Source organism: Nasonia vitripennis, chromosome 1 (assembly GCF_009193385.2).
Source record: "Nasonia vitripennis strain AsymCx chromosome 1, Nvit_psr_1.1, whole genome shotgun sequence".
Taxonomy (NCBI): Eukaryota; Metazoa; Arthropoda; class Insecta; order Hymenoptera; family Pteromalidae; genus Nasonia; species Nasonia vitripennis.
The window spans coordinates 11,437,731-11,463,598 of NC_045757.1; the positions used below are offsets into that span (position 1 = coordinate 11,437,731).

The 25,868-nt window shown below is 45.1% G+C and overlaps 3 protein-coding genes across 12 annotated transcripts in view; all 3 read right to left on the reverse strand.

Annotated features, from left to right (window-relative positions):
* LOC100114967 (beta-1,4-glucuronyltransferase 1) overlaps nt 1-12,536 on the reverse strand; it is a 31,436-nt gene extending 18,900 nt beyond the window's left edge. The window contains exons 1-7 of one of the 5 annotated variants that reach the window (XM_008208159.4): nt 12,445-12,536; nt 12,277-12,370; nt 11,799-12,053; nt 10,106-10,398; nt 8,222-8,332; nt 6,931-6,966; nt 6,760-6,843 (exon numbers count right to left, since the gene is read on the reverse strand). In XM_008208159.4, coding sequence (XP_008206381.1) covers nt 6,760-6,843; nt 6,931-6,966; nt 8,222-8,332; nt 10,106-10,398; nt 11,799-12,053; nt 12,277-12,358 — 861 coding nt within the window. In that variant the 5' untranslated portion in view covers nt 12,359-12,370; nt 12,445-12,536. The other 4 variants (XM_008208097.3, XM_008208269.4, XM_008208212.4 and 1 more) reach the window with 4 other exon arrangements.
* On the reverse strand, nt 5,963-22,417 carry LOC100115204 (protein mesh). Of its 2 annotated transcripts, XR_004345141.1 has the most exons (19): nt 21,480-22,417; nt 19,822-20,063; nt 19,540-19,730; nt 18,966-19,281; nt 18,482-18,650; nt 18,049-18,306; nt 17,784-17,977; nt 17,533-17,678; nt 17,175-17,456; nt 16,212-16,956; nt 15,860-16,134; nt 15,612-15,763; nt 15,352-15,534; nt 13,191-13,341; nt 12,277-13,115; nt 11,799-12,053; nt 8,222-8,332; nt 6,760-6,843; nt 5,963-6,485 (listed from the first exon to the last, which is right to left on the reverse strand). XR_004345141.1 is itself a non-coding variant. In XM_001599950.6 (14 exons), exons 1-14 carry the CDS (start codon nt 21,889-21,891, stop codon nt 14,631-14,633), a joined length of 4,077 nt encoding a protein of 1,358 aa, XP_001600000.2. In that variant the 5' UTR covers nt 21,892-22,417; the 3' UTR covers nt 13,582-14,630. The 2 variants fall into 2 exon arrangements, 1 of the variants encoding a protein (XP_001600000.2); XM_001599950.6 differs by lacking the exons at nt 5,963-6,485; nt 6,760-6,843; nt 8,222-8,332; ... (1 more) ...; nt 12,277-13,115; nt 13,191-13,341 and adding an exon at nt 13,582-15,142.
* A 138-nt stretch (nt 22,418-22,555) lies between these two features.
* Nucleotides 22,556-25,828, reverse strand: LOC100114003 (CCR4-NOT transcription complex subunit 7). Of its 5 annotated transcripts, none has more exons than XM_032601379.1 (8): nt 25,759-25,791; nt 25,487-25,584; nt 25,043-25,148; nt 24,339-24,524; nt 24,101-24,257; nt 23,750-24,026; nt 23,531-23,671; nt 22,556-23,324 (listed from the first exon to the last, which is right to left on the reverse strand). In XM_032601379.1, exons 3-8 carry the CDS (start codon nt 25,056-25,058, stop codon nt 23,196-23,198), a joined length of 906 nt encoding a protein of 301 aa, XP_032457270.1. In that variant the 5' UTR covers nt 25,059-25,148; nt 25,487-25,584; nt 25,759-25,791; the 3' UTR covers nt 22,556-23,195. The 5 variants fall into 5 exon arrangements, with proteins under 5 accessions (XP_032457270.1, XP_008206772.1, XP_032457273.1 ...); XM_008208550.4 differs by lacking the exon at nt 25,759-25,791 and adding an exon at nt 24,886-24,921; XM_032601382.1 differs by lacking the exon at nt 25,759-25,791 and adding an exon at nt 24,595-24,921 and having other exon boundaries at nt 25,487-25,560.
* Nucleotides 25,829-25,868: the final 40 nt, after the last annotated feature.

Here is a 25,868-nt window from a genome sequence, read left to right on the forward strand (position 1 = left end):
CAGCTACAAATGTGCTGGGAATGTGGGAAAATGTTGAGAACGATTTTAAAACTGCATATGCAAAAATAAAAGATGCAAAGTCAGGCGCAGGCGCAGCCGAGGTTAACGTAAATTTTCCTTATTTCAAGGAATTATTATTTTTGGTCACTGTAAACGAGCATCGGCCAGCAATATCTTCTTTTCGGAGGAAAAACAGAAATGCAAACCATCAACCAAAAAATGCCAATATTTGGAATCAAATTCCAGGTGAATTCAGTGGTAAAAAAAGAACAAGACAAAGCAGGGAACAAAAAGTGCCGGTTTTTGATAATTTTGCACGCGTCAAACTTGCTGAGACGACCGAAATGCGTAAAGTTATCAATAGTGCCCAAGAAATGTTAGATAATACCTGCAAGACTGTATTGACAAGCGTGAATACTTCTCGTTCTGCTACTGAAAGTGAAGATCCAAATTTCCAGTTCGTATATGAGAAACTTTCAATGGTTGCTGAGGACAGATTAGAAGAAGTGTTTCGAAAAATTCTTCAAGGATTGGAGGAAGTAAGACAATCTGTAGTTTGAAGATTCATTTCATTAAGTTTATAATAATTTATATTTAGCTTTACACCTATAAAAATATTGCTTTACACATTTTTATTATATAATTATTGTTCAACTTATGTACAACTTCACTTCGTAACATATTTAATAAAATGAAAGTTTTATAACAGTCATTGTTTGTCATTATTTATGTAGAAAATTCTAAATCCCTTTATAATTTTAAATCTCGGCGAATTTGGCGCGCATCGTCGTCTATATACACTGCATGAGCATAAGGTATATATATATATATATATATATATATATATATATATATATATATATATATATATATAGACTGCACTGATAAACCTGCGAGAAGCCACCATATTGAGAGCGTCATGTAATGCACATTGTACATGTGTTGTATACCAGTATACCCTTCAGAAAAAATAACACACGTGCTCGAGTTCCTGGCCGCATCAAAATCTGTAATCTCTTCTTCCATAGACTTGGATTTATTCAATGTTGCATTACATAATTTACGTATTACCAAAATTCATCAGTAGGTACTATTCGAAACTATATATCTATATATAGCTACAACTATCGGCGCTATGAATTACGATATTAAAAGAAGTGCTCTGTACGATAAATCATTATTAAGCACGATGAAGGACTATCCATTTATATACAACACTAAACATGTCTACAACTCTAGACGGGAAATGAGAACTGCTTTATTTCAAAAAGTAGCAAAAGATTTTCAGATTATTTACCCTCATTGGCTAGGTGTAACACGTGAGTCTATGACACGAACAATACAAATTACAAATAAAACAAGCTTAAAGGCCTTGGCAGCGAAAAGATATAAGGCATCATTTTTTATTATTATGTATATACATATACCTAATCAATTATTCGTATGTCATGCTTTATGTTTTTTGGCTACCAAGGCCTCAACATAATACATTACAATTATTACTGTTTTTTGACTTCTCATTCAATTTTTAGCTGATACGGTTGAAAAAAAATGGAATGATTTCCGTGAAACATTCACCAGAGCTCATAGAGCTCACTTAGAATCAAGGAAAATGACGATCTTACAAAAACAAATTTTTGAACATGCGACGTACCTTAGTGACGTTATAAGTCACAAAACTAAAAAGCGCAAAATTACTGTTGAGAAGGATAACATTGTCAAACAAGAGATGTTAATTAATACAGGTGTGAGCACAGCAACTCATATTAATGAGTACCAAGAACATACTTTTGACGACTACTTTAACACTACCATTAAAAAAGAGATTGCAATTGATGACAGCGCAATAAGCATCGAGCATACAGAAACACCACACAATAATGAAGATGAATTGATCATTCTGAGTGAGGATGAGGAGAATGATGATCTTGATGTCGATGATGATTTTAACATTGAAGGATGTGCTCGAAGCAACATCTATACAAAATATACAGAACCGCCAGTTACCCCAGTTACTAAATCAACTGTGCTGTCGACCGAAAATAAATTGAAGAATGATTTTTATGAAGAAGAAATGGAAGAAGAAATTGTCGAAGAAATCAGAGAAGATTTGTCAATGACAAAGTAATCTACGATAATACCGAGTAGGACAGAACTTAAAAATTACTTTGATAGCAAGTTCAGTAACCAAAAGGAAACAGATGAAACATCTGGAAGATCTTCTATAGATATAAAGATGATCGCTGAGGAGATACAGAAGTGTACGTCAAGTTTCAAGAAACATGACAAAGTTACTTCAAGAACGAAAGTAATCTGCTCAGTATTAAAGAGCCTACCCCCCCAAAAAATTGGTATGGCTTACTTAAAAATTTTAGAAATCACGAGCAACTAACAGTATGTTAGAAATTTTAGGCAGCACGGAATTTCTACAACATTTGTCAAGACACAGAAATGGAGAAAGAAATTTAGCTGCTATTTTAGTTCAGTTTTATTTTCATTATATACGTTATTATCATATTTCTGGCATTTATATATATATATATATATATATATATATATATATATATATATATATATATATAATATATATATATATATATATATATATATATATATATATATATTATATATATATATATATATATATATATATATATATATATATATATATATATATATATATATATATATATATATATATATATATATATATATATATATATATATATATATATATATATATATATATATATATATATATATATATATATACATTCTATAATATATATATATGTTCAACGCATGTCAGCAAATTCATGTATTAACATTAACATGTTTATTCCTTTTATAATTACGGAGGTGTTAAATTCATAATATTCTACAAATTTGATATTTGTCATCGATGTACAAGTGTTCACACATTTCTTAGATGGGTATTGCAGACCATTATTTGTCTGCTATCAAGATAAACAGTTCTTGCAGCAGTAAAAGCATTTACAATGCTATCAGTCTGTGAAGAGCTAGAAGGAATCAGGAAATAATAAGAATTGATTTCACGATAGTTAAGACATGTTCATTATATACATGCACCAGACAAGTGTAACATAAATAAAGTTAACTTAAAAGTGCGTTTTCAGTAGTAATATATAGGATAGGAGGACATTCATGGATAATTCAAGTTCTTGGCTAAGCAGAATTTTGCAATCCTAAAAGCAATGAAAGTGTAGCTTATATATTGACACTTCATTGAAACAAGATTTTGTAGTTTTTAGTGCAGATAAACAGATAAAAAAATTTAGTACAGAAACCTACCAGGACACCCAAGAAGGTTGCCCAAAATCTTTTGAGATCACAATCTGAAAGCATGTTGCAAAACAAAAAGCAGAGTGCATTGTAGTTGTCGGCGTCTAAGTTTCCTCCGGAGGAAGGGAGTGATCAACAAGAATGCATCAAATCCTAGGCTGTTGGGAGACAAAACTCCTGTCACTCATTTCTGCACGCTCAAAAATATAAGGTCTTGTGCTAGCTCGGCACCCAAACCTGGAAAGAGCTTTTTTAGTGACAATGCTTTGCTCCAAACTCCGGACTGCTACAAATAAGTACACCTGGAGACAGTAACAGCAAAGACTGACAATGGAATTGACGAACAAACTGTATTAGAAGGAGAGAGTAGTAATTTAACTGTGGGAGTTGGTGTAAGGCCATTAACTTTTAAGTAAGTTACATTTTCCTTTTAATTCTTTTGATTGAGCATAGTTTTCATCAATGTACGTACAATATTGTGATTTATTTTTCAGGGAACAAACTTAACCAAAGATAACGTGTATTGCTGAAGTTTCTGGTCAAAACATAGCAGTTGACTGTGATACATTCCGACATACTTGTATGTATGAAAACAACCTATATATTGAGACTGGTGGAGAACAAGGAGGCGCCGTTTTGTGCAAAATAATTACCTAAGATTTAAGATCGCGATCTAGTTAATGTATCTTAAACAATTTATGAGTAAATTTATTATTATTATTATTACTATTATTATTATTACTATATTATACATAGTGAATATGAATTTTATGTTCCTGCGGGCTGTTTAACAGCCACCCGAGAGATCTCCTGCATAACAACGCATTCGCGTGCGGATTGCTGATATTAACGTAGAATGTATGTATATATCACATACATACAGAGATACACCCCGCGCGTAAGCTCGATTACGATGTAACGGTATATATATATATATATATATATATATATATATATATATATATATATATATATATATATATATGTGTACGATACACACGACAAGATTTGTTTGGATCATGAAGACAAAGCAAGAGAGAGGGGAAGAGAGTACCCGATAAATATCTTTATAAGGAGTGTAAAATACAGAAGTTTGATGATCCGCTTGATTTTTCAAGCGACTGAGGATTGTACTTAATTGTAAAATTATTTAACGAGTGAGCACGACGTTGTATTTACCGGAAAAAAGTCGAAGATTATTCTTTATTTATATAAGCATGTAAAAAGTTAACTTTGTATTTTTTATCAATAAACAATATTTCGCTTAAATTATATATTTTATGCTTTTTTTGTCCCTGTATTAGTTATATTTATTCATTTTTCACAAAATTTTGTAACTACATTTAGTAATTTTTAAACATTTTTAATTTGTGTTTTCAAAATATCGCGCCTTTTATGATATATACTGTCGCGTAGGTTAGCTTTTCATAAGGTCTGTTAGTCGAGAACCAGTGAAAAACTGAGCTGTGGTGGCAGCATCATCGAATTCACGACCGTATACGTTCGCTTGACCGAAGTCGGTCAATTGTAGACGCAGCCTAGAGCTGCGGGGAGATTCCTTCGTAGCGGCGGGTGTGTTCGCCCCGCGCGAGAGACCTCTGATGGGGGACTGGGGTATGTATAAGGTATACATAGCAGAGGGGACGATGGGTCAAGGGGTGAGACTTGCCCTTTTCTTCATTCCGTTTTCGACTTTTGAATGTAGGTCGCGGGGAGAGATGTTCGAGGGATCTTTTTTTCCGCAAATTTTTCATTCGAAAATTCTATTTTACATAGCCACGCTACCAATGCTGTACTTACGCGCGATCAGTTTTTGGAAAAACGGGGGCCGTTACAAATCTCAAAAGCTTTCAAAAAGTGTGTATACGTAAACATATCGCGGCACGTTGAAGACCCGACGAATCGGCGAATAGCGTGCGTGCGGCAGTCCGCGGTACACTCGGCCGCAGCGCGTGTATTTACCGCGGCGTTGCTTTTTTCCCTCGCGTGCACGCATTACGGAGAGGCTCCTTTCGACGCGAATCGGCAAACAGAATAGACCGCTCGAAGCTAGACAAACAGGAGCTTTTTTCGCGCCCGATGCATCGGCTGCTCGCGCACTGTTTGCAGTAGGCACGCGCCGCGTGTATTATTTGCCGAGTCGACGGCCGCCGATTTTGTTTATCGATTTCGGCGGGCCAAGCCGCGGATTGCTTTGAATAATAGATGATTCGCGTGATCGAGGCCATTTATTCAACGGAAAAATTAGAATTGTTTAGCCCCGCGGCGGGCGACGATGAAAGGATAAAGCGCGTTTATTAGCTATAGTCTCCTGCGTTTATTTATGCAAACTCGCCGGACGCTTATACGTATAACATAATAAGCCGGTGTGTGTACATCAAAAGCTCTCGCTTATTGATGAATTATCGAGGACGTGCGGCTGTTTGCCGCGCCTGCCTGAAGCCGCGGTAAGAAGCGAATCATCGCTGAAAATATGCTTGGCAGATGCAGCTCCGCAGCAGAGACTTGTATACCAGCGATTTGTACCATCTTTATTCACATAGGTACGCGGCGGCTTGAGAGAAACTGCCTCTGTATGCGCTGTTCTGCCTATAGCTTCCAGGCTCATTCGTTCTCTCGACAATTATCCCCTTCTGTTATTCTCGAAATAAAAAAGCTCGACGTTAAAGCAGTTTATATTTCCGGAGGTATACACAGAAATCCGATGAGCGTTTTTGGTCCCGGGGGAGATTCGCAAGTTTTTATTAGATTCCTCGCGGAAATTTGTTATTCCAGGCTGCGTCGCAAGAGAACGGCTGTATACACGATAAGGCAGAGAATCGGAGCATCGCGGCCCGACGGTTTATTTTCGGTACAGCGGAATTAATAACGAGCCGGAGGGATGCTGGAAACTTTCGAGAAAACTACACACAGTAACAGTGTAAGCAAGCTCAGGCGCGCAGCAACATTGCGCGGGCGACGAGTTGATCTATCATTCGCTTCTCATTGAAATGTCTCGTCCTGAGCGCTTGCAAGCTCGCCTCGACTTTGCCTCCTTCTTTCGATTTCCCGGGCTGCAGTCTCGTCCTCGTGATGGATGACGCGTTGGCCGACTGATTGCAGCGTCGAGGGGGTCCAGTGCTGGTGCTGCAGCTCCGCTTAACGACCTGCCGATTCAATCGGCAAGAAGGAATCGCCGCCGGCTGTGTAGAGTGATACATGGAGAAAAAGTCGAATCCGCCGAGAGAAACAGAGAGAGAGAGAGAGGGGGGAGGGGGGGAGGGGGAGGCGAACGAGATGGATCCGCGAGGGGCGAGGAATATATACAAGGAGTGCAGCGCGCGGAAGCTTTGTGCCCCCGGCTCGGAGTCCTTTCGGAAGCTTTGAGCCGAAATCGAGCGCGCGATTCCCGAGGAGACTGTGCAGTGCCGGCCGAAAAAGGACGAGTACACACAGTATACGTATGGGGAGTCTTACCTTTGAGACGCCGGAAGAGCTGGAGGGCTCCTCGGTGATTTCCAGCGCGCGACGACTTTGAGGGCCCTGCACCGTAGCGACGCTCTGCAGGGAATGACACAAAGAAATCAGTGCGCGAAGAGGGTATGGGCATTGTGTACAGGAGTGCGCGAGAGCTTTGAGAGACCGTACAACATCGTGGAGGCGCTTCTCTTTATTCGGATGCCGCTGAAAAAAAGTAGAAAAATATCCATCCACTCGATAAGGCGCTCGCGTTTCTCCGCGATCTGCGCGAATGGCGCGACAAGACTCGGCGTCCGGTACACTTAGCCGCGAGTAAAACAGCGAGGAGGCAAAGAATAGCAGCAGCCAAAGCCAGCCGCCGAGTGTAGGTACAGCATCTCTTATTGCAGTATATAGCAGGGCACCGCACAAAGCGAGAGAGAGAGAGAGAGAGAGAGAGAGAGAGAGAGAGAGAGAGGAAGAAGACAAAGGGCCGAGAATCGAAATGTAATTTGCCGGCGCTGCAAGGTTATCCACGTGAGTCGCGCGCAACCGCGTAGCCATTTCGCGGCTGCGGTCTCCCTCTCCCCTCTATCTCTCTCTCTCTCTCTCTCTCTCTCTCTCTCTCTCTCTCTCTCTCTCTCTCTCTCTCTCTCTCTCTCGCTTTGTGCGTGTAATTGAATTTACGTTCGGATAGTGCCGCTGACGCGCTTGTTCTCTCTATCTCTCGCTCCTTTTACGTCCGCGAGCCGGTCGGCTATCTTAGCGCACGGGCCACTTATAGATGAAACGCGCGGCTCTCCTTTGTGTGTTGTCCCGCGATGTCGCGCGCAGCGCCGAGCTTTTTTTCGATCCCGCGCTCTTTCCTCCGCGGTCGATTAAACTAATAGTGCCTATTTCCATCGAAGTTTTCGATAGGGAGAACGAGCGAGAGAGAGATGGGGGAAAAGAATCCAAAGACACGGCACTACTGTAAAATTAAAGAGCTGCAGGGGAAAGAAGAGACGGCTCCGGAATCGAATGTACATAATGCCGCTGCTGCAGCTGCAAGCTCGCGCGCAATTTTCGTTAATTATGCCCGAGCGTCGCCTTCGAGATCAAAGGTGCGCGCTACTGGCCTGTTATTCAATTACACAATTCCATTCGCCTGGCTTCGGTGCAAAGGAGAGACAGAGAGAAGACAGAGAGGCTTTCTATACAGGTATACACACCGCCCCCACGACACGTCCATTAGTCGCGAGCTTTGTCTACTCGTTCGGCCAGGCGCGACTTTTCGCTCTCGCGAGACTCATTATCGCGACGATGCTCCGATCGTGATTTATTTATTAATGCGACGGCTCGATCGTTAAGCTCTAATTGGCAATTAAGTGCGCGCGCCGATATGAGCCGGCTACTCGAGGCCAATTTCACGGCGGCAGACGTTCGCTCGAGCGAAAGCTCGCAAGTATATCGATGGTCGGATTTAAAAGCGTAGGTATACCTTGTTACGGCTGCTGCTGACGACGACTTTTTTGCTCGCGGAACTAATGCGCTGGCAGTTCAGGGCACTCGCGGCGTCGCCGTAAGATCTGCGACGAATCAGCCGCTCCCTCTGAAAATTCAATGAGCTTTCAGCGTCACGGCTGTCATACGGTAGAAACGTACATCTTTTCAAAGCGTTTCGAGCGAAAAAAATTCAAGCGGCAATTAGCCCAATTAAAAGTTGACGTTTAATTATTGTAGGACAAGCCAGTGCGAGAACAGACAGTGTCCGAGTCCCGCGACAATTAATCCCATTACAGTGCGCTCGAGAGTCGGCCCCCGGCTGTTTTAAGAACAGCGGCCGGCTGCCGAAATATTAATTGAAGCGCTCCGGATTAAAATTCCGGACTCTCTCTCTCTCTCTCTCCCTCTCTCTCTCTCTCTCTCTCTCTCCCTCTCTCTCTCTCTCTCTCTCTCTCTCTCTCTCTCTCTCTCTCTCTCTACATGTATAATATTTGTACAAGCGCGACCCTCCTCGTTAAACCCGAGGGGAAATTCCGCGTCGCGGCTGTTTATCGCGAGAAGCGATTGCCCGGCTAATTAATAGTTATTACGACCTCCGGAGCTTTACCTCAGCCTCTCGCCTTGCTCCGCCTTGTATTATACTTCCGCCGCGGTGCTTCATGCACCGCGCGCTTCGACTCCTTTATCATCGTGACGTCGTCGTCGTAAAAATTGACTTCGGCGTGCATAAATAAAGTCTGAACATATATTTTATACACAGTGCATACTATTTACGACACCGCGGGAGCTTAACACTGGGCATATCGATTTCTCATTGGGACAAATAATAAGCGCCGTTGCGCATCTTTTCGAACATCGCTCACGCGAGAATGGATATAATTGTTGAAAATACATTCACGGAACGAGATGATGGGTTTGAACGGACATGCAAGGAACGTGAAAGCTTGTGACGTGGCGAACTCCGCCAACAAATTTTCTCTTTTGTTTACGGCCCCCTTATCCGCGTCACTATTATTTATATTCCTCCGGATCCCGGCCTGGATCTCAGAGGGAGGACCGCTAGATCAACCCGAATCGGGGTATTCGGAAATGTCGGAATAATGAGTCAATTTAGTTACAATCGAAACTCTCTTTATTTCGGTCTCCAAAATTTACAAGATTCCGCCGCGCAACAACACTTCGCTCTCTCTCTCTCTCTCTCTCTCTCTCTCTGTCTCTCTCTCTCTCTCTCTCTCTCTCTCTCTCTCTCTCTCACACACACACACACACACAGACACACACACGGACAAGAATTCTATGCTCGCACAAAAACAAAGTAAATCGCGATTAATAATTGCGAAAGCAATTATTATTTACCCGGGAAAGAGCGGTTTAGCGACGGATAACGTACCGTCGCAGCTATGCAACTCGCTCGCAGTTGGATTTGATTAAACGCAAAGAAAGCCCCGGAGTTATAGCTGCTGTACGTATATATAATACGTATACGCGGCGGGCGAGGGAAGAAAAGGAGGAAAGCGCATTCTGCAGTTTATTAGATTGAAACTGATGGGCTAAAAGCCTGACCGGCGGAGAGGGAAAGCGGAATCGCGCATAACTCGCTTTAGGTCTTGCGTGAAATTGTAAGCTGATGCGCGTGCGCGCGAGCGGGATTGAACTACGGCTGTGGATTAGGTGCGGAGGATCTCCTTTGGAAATTTCGAACGTCCTCCCGGCGGCGTTTGAGGGATATTGAATTGAATTAATTACGGATTATCGGATTTCCCGACTTTTTCACTCGTTCTCGATCCCTCGAGCCCGGTATGGCCGGCATTCAACGAAGATTCAGCCCCGACGCGCGCGCTTATTGGATAATATGCTCGATTTCGAACGATGTACACACTTTGGCGCAGACGTCCTCGCGATCGGGTCCGAGCGACCGGTCGAGCTTGGCGGACGTGGCTCTGATAATCCTGTAGTCCTCGATGGTGTAAGGCCGGAAACACGTCGCGTCGCGAGAAGTGCGCCGCTGGTAAGCCTCGGCCTCGGTCTCGTCGAGGAGTCGACGATAGAAGCTCAGCTCGCTCCGATCGTCCCGCGAGACGTCCTCCTCGGCGCCGGCGTCGTGAAGTCGGCCCGAACTGTCGCCGCAAATCGACAAACCAGCCGCCTCTGGGGAGCTCGACGCCTCGGCACCTGTTCGCGCGAATACGGAGGATGACCGCTTTACGAGACTTATAGATCAGAGTGGGCATATTTTCCTCGGCTAAATATTGACTGAGCGGAAAGGACTGCAGGTCTCCGAGGGGATTCGATGCGGGAAAACTGAGAGACTTGTGTGCTCATTGTTATATCTTCAAAAGGGTTGACAAGCTCGAATTTCGCGTTTCGATGTGTGTACTTCGGTAAATATAGACGAACGTTTTAATTAGAACCTCGATTTTCGATGCGGTCATTTTGCGAATTGTATAAATACGCTGACCATTTTCTGCCGAAATCACTGCTTTTCAATGCGGATTTTTAACGCGCAGCAGTTAATTTCGTTGCTCGCATTACCCGAAATCGCAATATGCTCAACGTTATACCTCGTTCGGCCATTGATAATCATACTTATTATCGAGATGTATAACGTGATATACAATTAATTACTTCGCTTTACGATGATTACCAGCGTGTACTTTGAAGTTGAAATCAACAAAGACGATGTCCAAACCAGCTATACTATATTTTCATATTCGAAATCTATCGGAAGTGCGGACACTGCTATGAAAAGCCTCTTATAGCCCGACAGCGATTCGTTTGCAAAATAAACGATGCGCCTTCGCAGAGGATTACTTTAAGCGAAGATATAACAAAGTACGCGAGATCGCATTTTTTATTTCTCGCAACGGACACGTCGCGCGATGCCCCGTGGGCAGCCTGCAAATCATTTTGCCATCAAATCTGTCCCTTCTGTCAAACAGTCTGCACGCGTCACGGCTTTTACCCAAATTGAACTTTCGCTTCTCCGAATGCAGCGCGCGTTCTTTTTTCACGCTTCGAGTCGATTTTTTTTCCATATACCCGTACACTACGCGGCGGGGAAAAAGTAAAAATCTTTTTGCCGCATCCTTTCGATTCGCACAGGCACGTTATAGCGCGATAATTTTATGGATAATAAAGAGTATTTCATCAATTTTGTTAATCCCATAGGTACAGGTCTCATAATATATTTACATTACGATGGCCGGGGCATCAGAGCTAAAATCGACATAATAACGGCTGCAACACCGAATTCACCCGGCATTATGGTTATTTTGGTTTTAATTAAATTCGCGTACACGGCGCTTCAATTATATATGCCTTGTCCCAGCAGCGACTCCTCGCGAAATTACGAATTTCTCACGTAAATATTAATTCGCTAAACTAATAATGCACAGGCCGACTCGCACATAATCCACACTTTAGCGATTAATTGAAAAATCGCGAGAAGCCGGTGTCAGTCGCGAGAGATAAAGACGTTAAAAGCAAAGCGAGCACCGTAGACTGCCCCACGGGAGAGAAAATAAAATAAACTCGCAGAAGGAAAGCGGAAGAAGCATCGGAGAGCAGCTCACTGAATCTTCGACGATAGAGTTCCAAGTAAGACTCGGGCCGCTTATTCTGTCCGGAGAGTCGTCGCGATGCAGCAGCAGCAGCCGGGGGTGGGGCTGCGCTGGCAAGCTTTTTGCGAGGAATGCCGGAAGCCGGCAGCTGATGCTGGATTTCCTTTTGCCTCGCTGCAGCAGCCGAATTTTCTCCCGATGCAATTATCGCATTCTTCGAGCTGCTCCGATTTACGCGGGCGACCTCTGCGGTTTCATTACTCCCTCCTGATGATCGCGTACGGCCGGAATGCATGTAAGAATGTTTTCGAGGGGTTAGAGTGGGAAAACATTCTCGCTCGCTTTTCGCTGCTGTATACGCGTTATCCGTATGAATTATATAAAGGTACTGTGCGTCGATTCGCCAGGCATCAAAGGTCGGAGCAACATGGGGTTTTCTCGGCCGAGAGTCAACTCTGCGGGAGGTTAAGTAAATATTTTGAAAATTTACCGGTGCATAGTTCGAGCGAGTCCGGGATTTTCAGAGTCGATGTCCGCTCGTTTTCCAGGGAATCCAGCGAGTACACGGACATTCCCCCGGCAAACTTGGGGAGACTTTTCGGAATGCAATCAATTCATTGGAAATCGCAGATGTATAAACTTCATCACTGATACTTACGCGCGCGATGCGAAATTAAATTATGCTCCCTCCGAAGTGGGTCGATTATCAGCGTGATGATGTATATATTTTAGTAAGAGTATGCATAAGAGAAACAATCTTTTCGGAATTTATTTCTATTTCAATATATAAAAACACGACTACAGCTACAAACATCGCCTACTTCAGTAATGTATTAAAACGTACGTGCGTCATACATTTTGTACCATCGATCTCCGCGCGGCATCATACACTTTATGCCTATATATGCTATAATTATTCTCTTACACGTTCACATCATAGGAACCCTATATAATATAAGAAAAAGGTAAAAAAGGAAGCTTAAAAACTACGTCTGATGCATATGATAAGGTAAAAACATAAAAAAGAGACAAAATATAAATCCATTCAGCCGTCCTCGCGCAGATAAGAGGGCACACACAAAACTGCTTAATCGGTATATGACTTTCATGACAGTAGTATACATATGCATAAGTTATAAATATATCTATCCAAATCGAGGGTTGAAGATGCATGAGAGCGCGCGCGCGCGTGATGACTCTCGATTTGTCTTCTCTCCATCCGATCGATATAGCAGTCGGCAGATTTAGGTGCTCTTGGCCTCGAGACTCGAGGCAGGCCTCTCCTCCTCGTTGAGCTTCCGGATCCTCTGCATCTCCACCCGTCGGGTCCTGAATTCCGGGCAATGCGTTGCATGAATCTCTCGCTCAAGACGAATAAAGCGTGTATCGAGAGCAATTTTTTACCTGTCCAAGGCCTCCTCTCGTTCGCGCTCCTCTTTGCGGCTCTGGAGGACGCGGAAGGCGATGCAGATGACGATGAGCAGGATGGGCACGAGGCAGACCAGGATTATGCCCGAGGCCATACCCGCCTGTCTCGAGCTGAACTCTTGCTGACCTGGTGGATTTCGGTTCGAGGGTTTCGCGGGTTAGTGTTATGCAGGGCGGATCATCTGATGGGGGTTATAGAGGTGGGGAATGAAAATTTCACGAGGCGACACGACGGAAATTTCCATTCCACGCACGGAGACAGTTGAAGAAAGTTCAAGAAAATATCACTCTTTACATGGACAATCATCGCAAATCATCTTTTTGTTTTGGAAACTCGTGGAATAGAAATTTCCTGCTCTTGTTCGTGTATACTTGTGTACAAAAGCATTTATTGCATATATATATATATATATGTAATCGATATAAAACTACATAAAAACAGTAAAGTATAGCAGTGTTATATATTAAAAATCCATCATGTGCTCATGCGGTATACATTTGCGACGAGAGCGACGATCACACTTCTATATAATATCAGACGTGCGTATAGGCTTTCTATTCCATGGTTTCGAATACCACCTCCTCATTGCGCAACGCACCAGCGCACGTCTCGACAAAGAGTATACACATACGAGCGTAATTTTGAGACTGCATCAGCGCGGAGCAGGTAAACCGGTCCCGCGAGCGTTGCCCAACATAACGCGTGCGTATATGCGGTTATAGACGGAGGCTATACAAAGAGAAGATAAAAGAAAAGTTTGCCCTCGCATTTATCGGGCGGCGTCGCGTTATCAGCGACAGATGCAGCAACGCCGCGCCTATTCGGAATAGCGTCTCTCGTTTTCGTGTTTTTTTTTCTCTGTTTTAACGGATAAAAGTATACGTCTGCGCGGAAAAGCGATGAAAAGTATAATTCGTAGCGAAACGTACGCACGCTTCGCTGAAAACGTAGAGAGAAAGAGTTAAGTTTGTTCGAACGAGCGCGAAGCGTTCGTCTGCCCGTGAAGATTATTTTCGGTTAAGCGAACGCGGTGCAAGCTGTGTGTATATACTATCGTTGGGTTAAAAACTAGAGTTATGCGCGCGACGGTGGTGCTTGGAGTCGGACTAACTAAAAGAAGGAGCTCTCATCTCGCGATTCGGACACGCTGAGCGAAGAATTATCGATCTTGTAGTTATTATTTTCTTGCTCGCGTTATCGCTTATCTTTTTCCACGGCGCATATCAGCTTTCTTCGAAGCATTAATCATCCTCGGCGCGATACACCTATACATAGCAGGCAGTGAGTTAACGCTTCATTCAGAAAATTCGAGACGGCGCGCACGATGTACCTCCCGAGCCCGCGTATCGATGTCGAACAAAGAAAATAATGAGAAGAAAAATAATAAAACGAATTAAAAAAAAAACAAGCGCGCGTTAGACGTCGCTGGTCCTGGTGCTCTGAGGCAGAGGAGTAACGATGGGGGCAACGGGCGAAGGCGAGGTGGTAAGCGTGAGCGACTCGGGTTTCCGACTGGAGCTGGCCGTGCTGACGGGGCTGTTCTTCTCGTTCTCTTTGAGGCTCAGGTCCCACTGCTTGTCCTCGAAATCGATGTCGGGCTTGCCCGGCAGCGGCTCGTGCGTGTAGTAGACGCCGTCGTACTTGCGCGGCTTGTGAGCCTTGTCGGCCCCGAGACTGTCGCTCGACTCGGAGAGAGGCGAGGCAGCCCGCAGCTTGAGCGGCGTCGTCTGCCTCGAGGAGGAGCCGGGGCTGCGCTCGGAGAAGCGCCAGGACGACTTGCCCGAGTCGGCCTGGGTGATGTTGCCGGACTCCTGCTTCCTGCGAATTATCGCGAAGACTGCGCCCACGAGGAGGAGCGCCGGCAGGAGGACCAGCATTATTATGCCCATCGTCGTCCAGGCGGTGCGCTGGGAGTACTCGACTTGCCCTGTGGGTCGCCAGACGCGAGAGAACGTCGCGGTTGCGTGTATTTATGAGCACTTTGTCGTTCGATTTGCGATGATTGTGCGATGAGCTCGCCGAGATCAATGATGCGTTATCGGCGGGCATTATTGATTGGACCCGGTGCGAGCCGAATCGTGAGTGGTCGTGATGGAATTAGAAATAAGGTGTATATAGACGAAGCGGTATACTTACGAAGGCACTCCGTGTAGCCGTACTCCGGAATGTCCCAGCGGCCCTCGGGCAGGCAGATGCGCCTCTGGTCGCCGATGAGCACAAAGTCCTGGTTGCACTCGAAGGTGACCCTCGTCCCGGGCACGAAGAGGAAGTTGCTTTTCCGTCCGAATCGCGGCGTCTCCAGGATTCCGCAGGATATTACTGACGGCAGAGAGCGCGAAACTCGTTATAGAAAATAAACAGGCGCGGCGTTGAAAGAGAGAAAATACAATGCTCACTCCTCCTGTTGTTGGTGGCCCGTATCTGGGTGTAGGTGTCGTAGTAATTGCGCGTGAAATGCGCGAGATCTCGATTCAGGCTCATGGCGTAATCGTACTGGCACTGATAAGAGTCGCCGCAGAGATCGTGCGCCCGGATAACGTCGACCGTCCTGAAAGCCGGGTAATCGAGCCGCAGCTGTTAATGCGCGCGTTCGAAACAAACTGCGGGCGAATAAAGCGCGAAATTCCGATACGTTGTACGGTACCTGTTGGCCGGCAATATTTCCTCGGGCGTGCGCTTCCACTCGGGCTCGAAGGTCCGGTTGGCGTAGTAGCTGGCAGTGCGGCCGAATTCCCGGGTGAACAGAGAAGCGCCCTTCTTCGAGTCCTCCCTGTCCTCGAGGAGCCAGTTTATCGCAAAGTCCTTGTGCACCGCCTCGAAGTTGTTCAGGTTGCTGATGGAGGAGATCATGCCGTCCGGGTTGGTCAGGTCGTCGATTATGTCGTAGCTCCAGTTGCCCAGCAGTCCTCGGGTTTTGTTCTGCGGAGAGAAGAAGAGAGGGTAGTGAGTTTCGACGAGTCACGTCGGAAATGTACTCGACGAGATCGCTCGCTCACCATGTAGGTCCAGGGAAGGTAGACCCTGGCCGTGAGGAAGCCCTGGTTCTCGACGACCTCGACCCCGGCCCCGGTGTCGAACATTATGATGACCTCGCTCTGGTTGAGGATGTACGTGGGCGTGTAGACGACGACCCCGGCGAAGTGCTGGAACTTCAAGGACGTCCTGTCGAAGTAGACCCGCTTGTTGTCCGCGAAGACGTCGAGCCGATAGCGCCACTGGGCGTGACTCGGTCGCAGCCTGACCTCGATCGTCGCCGAGTTGTTTCCTCTCGCCGCGACGGCCGTGAGATGCGTGGCGCGGACCTCCCCGTAAAAGTTCTTGGGCAGCTGCTCGAACCTTCCCTGGATGTCGAGCTTGTCCTTGACGTCGTCCACCCTGACGAGGACGAACTCGCCCTTTCCGTTGAACGTGTACTCCAGCCCGTCGAAGGTGGCCACGTGGGGATCCCCGAAGACGGCGCCGATGCTCGGGCTCTGGTAGGCGATGCAGTCCTGCGACGGCCTTCTCTCGAACCTGAACGTCTCGCAGCCGACCGCCTGCTCCTCCTGCCAGATGCAGCAGGTGTACATGGGCACCATGTCGTGGAACCAGTGCGACAGGGTCGGCACTTTGTTAGCCTCGTTCCAGGGCAGGTAGCCGAGGTTGTGCGATCGGTGCGGCCGCGAGCCCCATTGCTGGTCGTACGTCAACATCAGCATGTTGTTCTTGTCGTAGCAACACTGCTGCTCCGAACCGTCCAGACTACGAATTTCACCTCGTTAATTCATTTAATTCTCTCATGCATCAGTGTATTTTCCGCGCTATACTATGTTTCGAGTATAGCTGTTTATAACTGGGATATACGACACGGTAAAACGTAAGTGGCAAGCAATTAGCGGGAGAGTTAACGATTCGAATGCGCGCGCGCATATAAAATACTCTGAATTTGTAAAAAAGAATAGCGCGCGCGTCAAACTCACTTCGGAGCCCCGGTGACGACGCAGTGAATGGCCCCCTTGTTGTAGTAGCAGTCGGGGTTCGAGTCCTTGTCGCAGTTGTAGTCGGGCAGGAATCGGCCCTTGTCGGTGAGGGCGTGCTCGAGGGTGCAGGGGCAGAGCGAGACCTCGCCGGCAAAGTTCTTGAGGTACCGGTCGTGCATGATCCACTGGTCGCAGAGACGCTGGGGCCACTTGTTGCCGTAGAGTCGCTCCCACTGGGGACCGAAGTACCAGGCCAGCGGTATGGGTTTGCTCCACAGGACCCTGCAGGTGGCGAACGCATTATAATAGACGTAGAATATTATGAGATAATTGGGGATTCAAGGAAGTTTATACTGACGGCGTTATGGGCAGGTTGCTGTACTGCCTGGGATTGGTGAGGTTGATCTGGAGGAAGCCGAACTGCATGTCGTTGGTCAGAGGATCGTTGCGGTTCTTGTAGTTCGCCGGGGTGATGACGTAAGAGCCGGAGTTCACTGTCCCTTCCTGCACAGATACATGACACGCGGCGTATATTAACGTTGCGCAGCCTCGTAAAATTGAATTTAAATAAAGGCAATATATCCGGGCCGATATATATGGCATACGAACCTCGATCATGTTTATGAATTCGAGCTCGGGCCGAATGGTCGTCTCTCTGTATCCCCAGAGCGATATCTGAAGGACGGCGTTCAGATTGCTGGTCAAATTGTACGAGTTCCAGGATATCCTGATCTCCGCGGGGTCGCGGTCGTGCACAGCTCGCGTCGTGAAGAAGATCTTCTCGGTCGCCGAAGCCGGTGTTTCTGCAACGAGGCAACATCTCGTACATAAGAAGGTACGTTTTGAAAAGCAAAAGATCAAAAGCCGCACTTACCGATAAAGTACTTGCCCTTCCAATCGTACCTGCCGTTGTTCACGGCAACGGCAAAGCGGATGTAGCCCTCGGCTTTGACGAACGGCTGGATGCAAATGGCCCTGTTGGTGTCGACGTAGGTGCCGTCGACTATCTCCGTGTCGAAGCGGCACTGGATTTTGTCGCCCGGTTGGAAACAGGGGCCGGTGATGTTGACCACAGTACCGCCAAGCATGTTGCCGCTCTCGGGCGCGAACACCAGGGGCAAGTGAGCTCCGGCTGGAATTTTTCAAAATCGTAAAACCATATAATGCACGATAGTTATGGATATTCGTTATATTCGCACTTTTTAACGATATTATTAGACGCCACAATGAATCGATTTTCCTCTCATATTGCATGTACATTAACATCGGCGAGTTATCTCATTTATTTTTTCTCCCCTCATATTTACCGATATCCTTGTTACAGGTGCCAAGCATGATCTTCTCGTCAATACGGAAGATGTGACGTCCGGGAAAGCCGTTCGCCCATCCTCGACCCGACAGGTCTCTCACCGTCGACGCCTGCGAGTACGGCATGTACTCGTAACTCTGAGTTCCATTTCCGGCGTTGAAGCCGATCTGAAATGAAAAAGAAACTTCCCCATCACGTATACGCTATACTCCGCCTGTCCCATAAAACCTGTCGCGGCGCTTTTTCGCGAAAGCAAACAGCCGCCTATACTGTATACCCATCTCGATCCGCTATATACGTTGTTTATATTCGCGCGAGAACGTTATTAAGTCTCGCTTTGTGCGCGGCGATCCGACGCAAACGTGACGCGGAAATAAAGCCAGCCGAGCGAGCTCGAGTTTTCGATCGCGCGATTATGCGATTAAACGGCGCTTTTATATATTGTATAACGTCAACTGAACCATTAGCGGCTGAATACTCACGTAAGCGGGGACGCCACCCTCTCCGCCAGTGGTGTCGCCGCCGGCCTCGGTGTGACTGGTCCAGGAGATGTCGAGGTAGTTGAAGATGGCGTAGGTGTAGACCTCGTCGGTGGCCAGGACCAGCTGGAAGGTGTTGGTCCGGAAGAGCGAGTTGTCGATGCCACCGGCGAAGGACATGTTCTTCCAGGTGACGAGGACCGCGTGCTTAGGGTAGAACAAGTCCGCGCCGACGACGCCCTCACGGATGTCCCACATGACGCGCTCGCGCATCTCCACGCCGAACTGGTCGGTACGTCTGTGCAGGTCGCGCTCTAGACTGAAATAGACACGGATGTGATTTTTGTTCAGTTTACATTCCATTTTTTTCACAGCTCTGAATTGAAAGAGCTTCCACACGTTTGAAATTGATAAATTTTATTGAAAGATTCACCACGCAGCGGCAGAGATAGCTTCGAAAATGCGGGCTTTTCGAACCTTTCATCTTTCAATAAACCGTAAAAATAGACAAAGCGTTGATTCGCTCGAAAATTCATTTTCATGGAATCGAAAAGCTTAAAAAAAAGCGACTCCCTACCGGAAATAAACGCCGGGCTTCCGCTGATCGAGATCCGTGGGCTTCAGGCGACCGATACGGCACTTGCTGAAGAAAATGCCGATGAAGGCCGGGTCGTTGGTTTTCGGCCAGTCCTTCACGGGAAACACCAGCGGGTAGGTGTCGTACTGCTCGGGAGGATCGCTGAATTCCAGGTAGCCGTTCATCGATAGCTGAAAGTGGCGAGGACACATGAATGAATACCGCGAAACACTGGGTATATAGGTACATGTTATAAAAGGGGCAGTTAATTGAGAAACCCACTCGAGTGTAGTTGTAACGGAATCCGAAGAACGGCAGCTGGAAGTTGAAGTTCTTGTGGATCTGGGAGACCGAGTTGTGAATGTCGGTCTGGTAGTCACCCATATTGTTATCTCCTCCTTTATCGAAGTACCAGTACATGAACTTGGAGCGGATCTCCTTGAGCCTCGCTTCCGTGATGACGTAATTGGGTGTCGACTCTTCCGGTCGGGGAGCATATCGATCGGCCTCCGGGTCATCAGAGTCTGGAATTTATTTTTCATGCAATATTACAGTCGTCCCATAAGCGCTGCGTCGTTATATTTGTGGTTCGCTGCTTTTTGCGCGAAACTTGTCGCTGTCGAGATTTGATGGCTCATTTATAACTGTATAATCAGGTTTTTTTCGAAAAGCCATCGGAGAAATCGACTCGACAAATATCGGCATAAAAAATAAATATCTTTTGAAAAATGCAATGACAGACGAAGCATAAATAAAATGGCAACAAAAAACGTGTATACGATTTTCCCTTTGCACTTTCAATCAATTTTCACAATTCTAAATTTAGATTGTTTCTTTCAATAAATTAATTTTTATATAGAACATTTGAAACTTTAAACAAAATCGCGAATCCAAGGAATTCTCGGTATTAATAGAAATCAAATATACGGCGGCGGCTGCCATAAGTTTTAGAGTAATTCAAATATAAGCTTAATTTTAATCAGATCATCCGCAACAATGTTATTATTACATCATCCGAAACTCCAATTTTATAAATACGTCTTGCGGCGATGAATAATTAAAAGTTTCGCAACTATATTTATACATTTACGCAAATCGGGGACGTGCTGCATAAGTAATTCTAGAGAAGTTCCGACGTATTTTTTCACTGCGAGCAAATAAGTATTTTCCAACGCGAATCGATGATGCTATATAGAAAAGTGGCGCATCGCGATAGAAAGTATTAATATCTAAAACCATAACCCATCATGCTCGGAGTTGCAGCGCATTGCATTGCACGCGCGATGCGTGGAAAGCGTAGTAGAATCGGAATTACGATGATTCACAAGCGATTCACACCGGAGCCAGTAACTGATAAAGCTCCCGAGATATATAAGCGATACGCGCAAGATAATAACAGGACGCGGTGTATGCGGGCACCGTCGAAGCTTCGGATGACGCACCGCAAACACACACGGGAATCAGCCGTGTATAGATACTACTATGATTAAGCAGGTGCACCAAACCCTAATTCCAGTCGTGCCTGCTTTTTTACGATTTTTCTTTCAAAGCTGCTGCTGCCGCTGCGTTTCTGGATATGGCGAAAATCGAAGAAACCGTTCTGCAGATGCGCATGTGTTACTCAAAAAGGTGTCGAAAACAACAGATAGAGCGAGATAACAGCCAAGCGTTTTGCATAATGTTAGTAGAAAGCAGCGAAAGTTTTCCAACTTTCTCGCAATCGGGCCGAACAAAACGGACATTATTGGTCAACACGCAGGTGAGAAAATAACAATCCCATGAGGCGTTGAAAGGTGCGGCCCGATTCGGCGCGATAAGTGATACGCCTATGCTCTCTCGCTCTTTCGTCGCGGCGTGTACAGCGATAAGCCTATTTTTCTCGGCTCTCCCCCATATCGAAGCTGAGCCACACGCACACACACGCACGTCATTTCCTTTACCGTATCTCACGTATTTGGCGCTGGTCTCGTCGCTGCCGAGGATCCTGGGCGACAAACCTTTGGGGCCTTGAGCCTCGGTGCCGTCGCCGCTGCTGCCGCTGTCCAGATCCTGCTGAACCTCCACGTCGGCTAGCTTGTCCACCTCGTGCTGATCCTCTAATTCTTCCCTCGTGGGCTGGGCCACGGGCTCCTTGGCGTCGTTGCTCGCTCCCTCGAGGTCTTCCAGCTCCGAGTGAGGTCCTTCGGCGGGCGAGGTTTCCCCGGCGCCGGAGCCGGCCTCCGGTTGAGCGTTGCTCAGGCCGAAAGCGCTCTCGAACGTCTCCGCGTTGGATTGCGCGTAGGCGGGCGCGCACAGGCCGATCAGAAGGACGAGCGCCGCGACGCGCGACATCCGAGAATCTCGCGGACGCATCCCGGACGGTCTCCTCTGCGTGTTCTCGAAATCTGCGCTTGTATGCACGTGGGAAAACTCGACGGGACCTCAATGACCGCTTCCCATCCGCGCGAATCCTCGGGTCTGCGAAGCTTCTGTCGGACGAGCGGAAAAGTGCGATTAACGGGGGCCGAGAAAATAAATTAAACTGCACCGATGGGGCCGCGCAAGCCGATTACACAGGTGAGAGCGCCGCGGAGTAACTGAGCGTAGTTAGATCAAGAAGAGTCGAAAAGCGGGAATCAGAGCGAGCGATAACGAGAGATAGGGAAGATAAGCGGCCCGCTTATCTGACGCGAAGCGGCGGACAGGTATGCGAGGCGTGAGGCAACGCCGCATGTATGTACTTACGAGCGGCATAGTCGAGAGAGGAAAAAAAGAGAAGCGGGCCTTCTGACCTAATTCCAAGGCGACACATGCACATTGTACACGAAAGGGCGGAGGCGTATGTACAGAGTGACAATATCGTGGTTACGGTACTACAGTGACAAATGCCTGGTTATAATGTATAGATTGATACCAAAAACATCCTCTCTTTATTACAGCTTTACAATAAATCACGAGGCGCCGCTAAAACTAGAGGTCGAAAAATTGATCGCAGAGACGTAGCTTGTGCCGAGTTCAGTAAAAAAAAAGATCGTGGTGTTTTTTACGGAGCAATGTGAGAATCACAGTTTATTTGGGGGTTTGACAGAAAAGAAGACAGTAAAACAATGGTCGTTAACGATAGCATTTACATGTGACATTGAGCCCTAGGCTTATTAATCGCAGCTGTCTTGCTCTCGCGAACGGAAAGGAAAGCAAAAATAGTTTTTTTGTTGCTCGATTTAGAGTTAATATATATTCACAATCGTTTTTTACAAAAAAGAAAGAAAACATTCAGCATGTTAATATACACGCAGGCTCTAAATCGGAACAGAGCTCGAGAAAAAACAGACATATCAACAATAAGCGCGGAAAAAATGAAGTTACAAAAGCTCTTGCCTTTTTTAAAAAAAAGCAAAAGTGAACAAGGACGATCAGTTTCACTAACTTACAGTCAACTGTAATTTTGTAATAAAACTCGTGTCTCTACAAGGTTTTCAACTCTTTCTCGCATAACTCTTTGTTTTTCTTTAAAATGAAATATTTGTATGACAAAATTAAAAAAATTTACTGAAAGTTTCTTTGTGAATTGTACAGAATCTACACGCGACAGGTAATCTGGACTTCATTATCAGGTTCATGTACGAATTATTCACAGAAAATCATCATTGATGGACATGACGTGTTGCGTGTTCTTATTACGATGACGATGAGTTGTCGCCGTTGCTGTCAAGGTAGCCTCCGGAACCGTTGACGACAAAAGACGTTCCCAATCCATAAAGATGACCGCAGTACTTGGCATCGTCAATGTTGTCCTCGAAAAACATCTGAAAATTTGAATTACCCATTGTACACGCGCTTCCTTACTTGCCAACTGAGTTAAATAATATGATTTTAAATATATGCCTCGCAAAAATATTTAGTTTGAAAACAGTCAAAAAGAACAAATGATGTACATCATCGTTGTTTCAGTAGGTAATGCAAGATTAAATTAGCAGTATATGACTCATAAACTACTGTATCATTAACGTACTTCTCGCATTTTGAAAAAGACCATTCCAGTGAGGAGCGAATCTGAACCAGCTTGATGCTGAGGACCCACTCTTTGTAGTTCTAGTTGTTCAGCTACCTCTTGTAAGCCTCCTTTCAAGTTTTTACAGGATTTCATAAGATACTAGAATACGATAAAATTGAATTAGCCTATACTTAATAATCATAATCACATGGGATGAATTGTTGCTCAATGTTTTACCTTCACGTCATATATTGTTGGAAAATATATCCTCAGAAGTTCAAAGAATTCACTTTCTTCTTGTGGTAAATTTTGATCCGTAAGAAGTTTCAGCAGATATCCAAAATCATAGCCAGAATGAAATGATAACCATTTTATATCATCTACCAGTACGATTCCAGAAGTCATTAATAGCTCTGCAAAATCCAGAGGGTCAATGCCTTCTTCTTCGTGTTTTTTGAATTGTATACCACTATTTTGCAGCATGTCTATACTATCTTGAGCATACATATCTTCCCTGCAGATTGACATTTTGTAAGTATAGTTAGAATTAAGAGAAGAGTCGTTTACTATCAGGTTGAATTTACTTACGCCAAGTTGAACTTGAAATTAAACTGCCACGTTGTGTATCCTGCTGGTGTATTCCCCGATTCGTCAAGAAATGTGAGTCCAAGCTGTATGATTCTTAAAAGGTCTACATTGCAGCGCAGCAACTGATATTGATAATCTGCGCTCGTCCTAAATTCACCTGTCAAAGATGATTGAAATAAAAAAAAATATTACCATCAATTTCATTCAAAAGAGAACACCGAAAGAAAAAAGTGCATACCTATTGGTCTTGCAACAACTCCTGGAAACTCTGTGTCCATTGCGATATATTGATATTGTTGCACAATCTGCCGAATAGTGCGAAACTCTTCCTCGAGATTGTGGTTCCATACATCTCGGATTCCACATTCTTCATTACTGGGCATATTACCCCCACCCTTCTGCTGCCCTAAAGGGTTGGCTCCACCTGTAAAGAGCAGCATTGAATCAATCCAAACGCAACTGTAGTATTACTATCAATGGCTACTGGCAGTTACATAGCAGTTGATGAATTAAAAAACACGATAAAGAGATTTTATAACTTAAGTTGGTGCTCCTCTGGATAAGAAAAACATTGTAATATTTTTGTTGTTAAGCTATGAACTTGAAATATTCAATTGTGTGCACAAAAGCTCGAAAAAGAACCTTCAATCAAACTCATGGTCCTCTCTAATTTGCGAAACAAGCATGTTGTTTCTTGATTCGACAGGGAGTGCACATTTTGGAGGAGTAAAGTATGAAGTAGCATTATCTTTGTCACTAATTCTCAACGTATTTTCAATACATACAATACACATCGTGTGTTGGCGTTCTTCTAGGTATTCCTACAAATGTGGACATCGTACTCAGAGTATTTTAAAGCAAAGGAAATGATATAACTAATGGCTGAAACAAGCCTCTACTGTATACTAAACACAATGAGCTCTGTAGACGAACGATAACTACCTGTGGCAGAGGGCATAGGAGTGTTTTTGTTTGTTACAGTTTGACGAGAGGTAATCCAATCCTATTGTTGTGTCCCTTCGTCACTGTTTCCAAACCCCTCACATCACTGAAATGAAAAACAAGTATTTTTTTTCTCTCCAAGACTCATGTTTGATACAACTACATGCTCATGCGAGCTCGAGGCTAGCATCTCGGGGCACACATAGACACAGGGAATATTTCATTGATACATTTCCAGGCGAGAGAGAGAGAGAGAGAGCCAAATACAGGGACACTACTACTACTTTGAGGTTAAGTTTACGGCGACTCCTATATAGTTACACATCGGCTATTCCCTCACACGATCTACCAATTCGTGCGCGGAAATTTTCGTCTATTGCGGGACGATCGTAAATAATACTTAATTAGTTATGGCTAAATTAACGTAAGGTTATGTTGACTTACTAAGGTCGTTTGTCGATGCTAAGTTTTTGGGAAAGCACAGACACTCTGTCTGTCTCTCTGTGTGTGACAGTAAACGAGGGGAGGTTATATAGTTATACCTATATATATATATATATATATATATATATATATATATATATATATATATATATATATATATATATATATATATATATATATATATATATATATATATATATATATGTGTGTGTGTGTGTGTGTGTGTGTGTGTGTGTGTGTGTGTGTGTGTGTGTGTGTGTGTGAAGCCTCACACAAGCGAGAGAGGGAAAGAGACAGAGAAACAGTTCCGAACAAACTGTCAAAGCTCGTCGAGCCTGAATGGAACTAGGCGAATCGCGCCAATAAACTACTGTTCTATTTT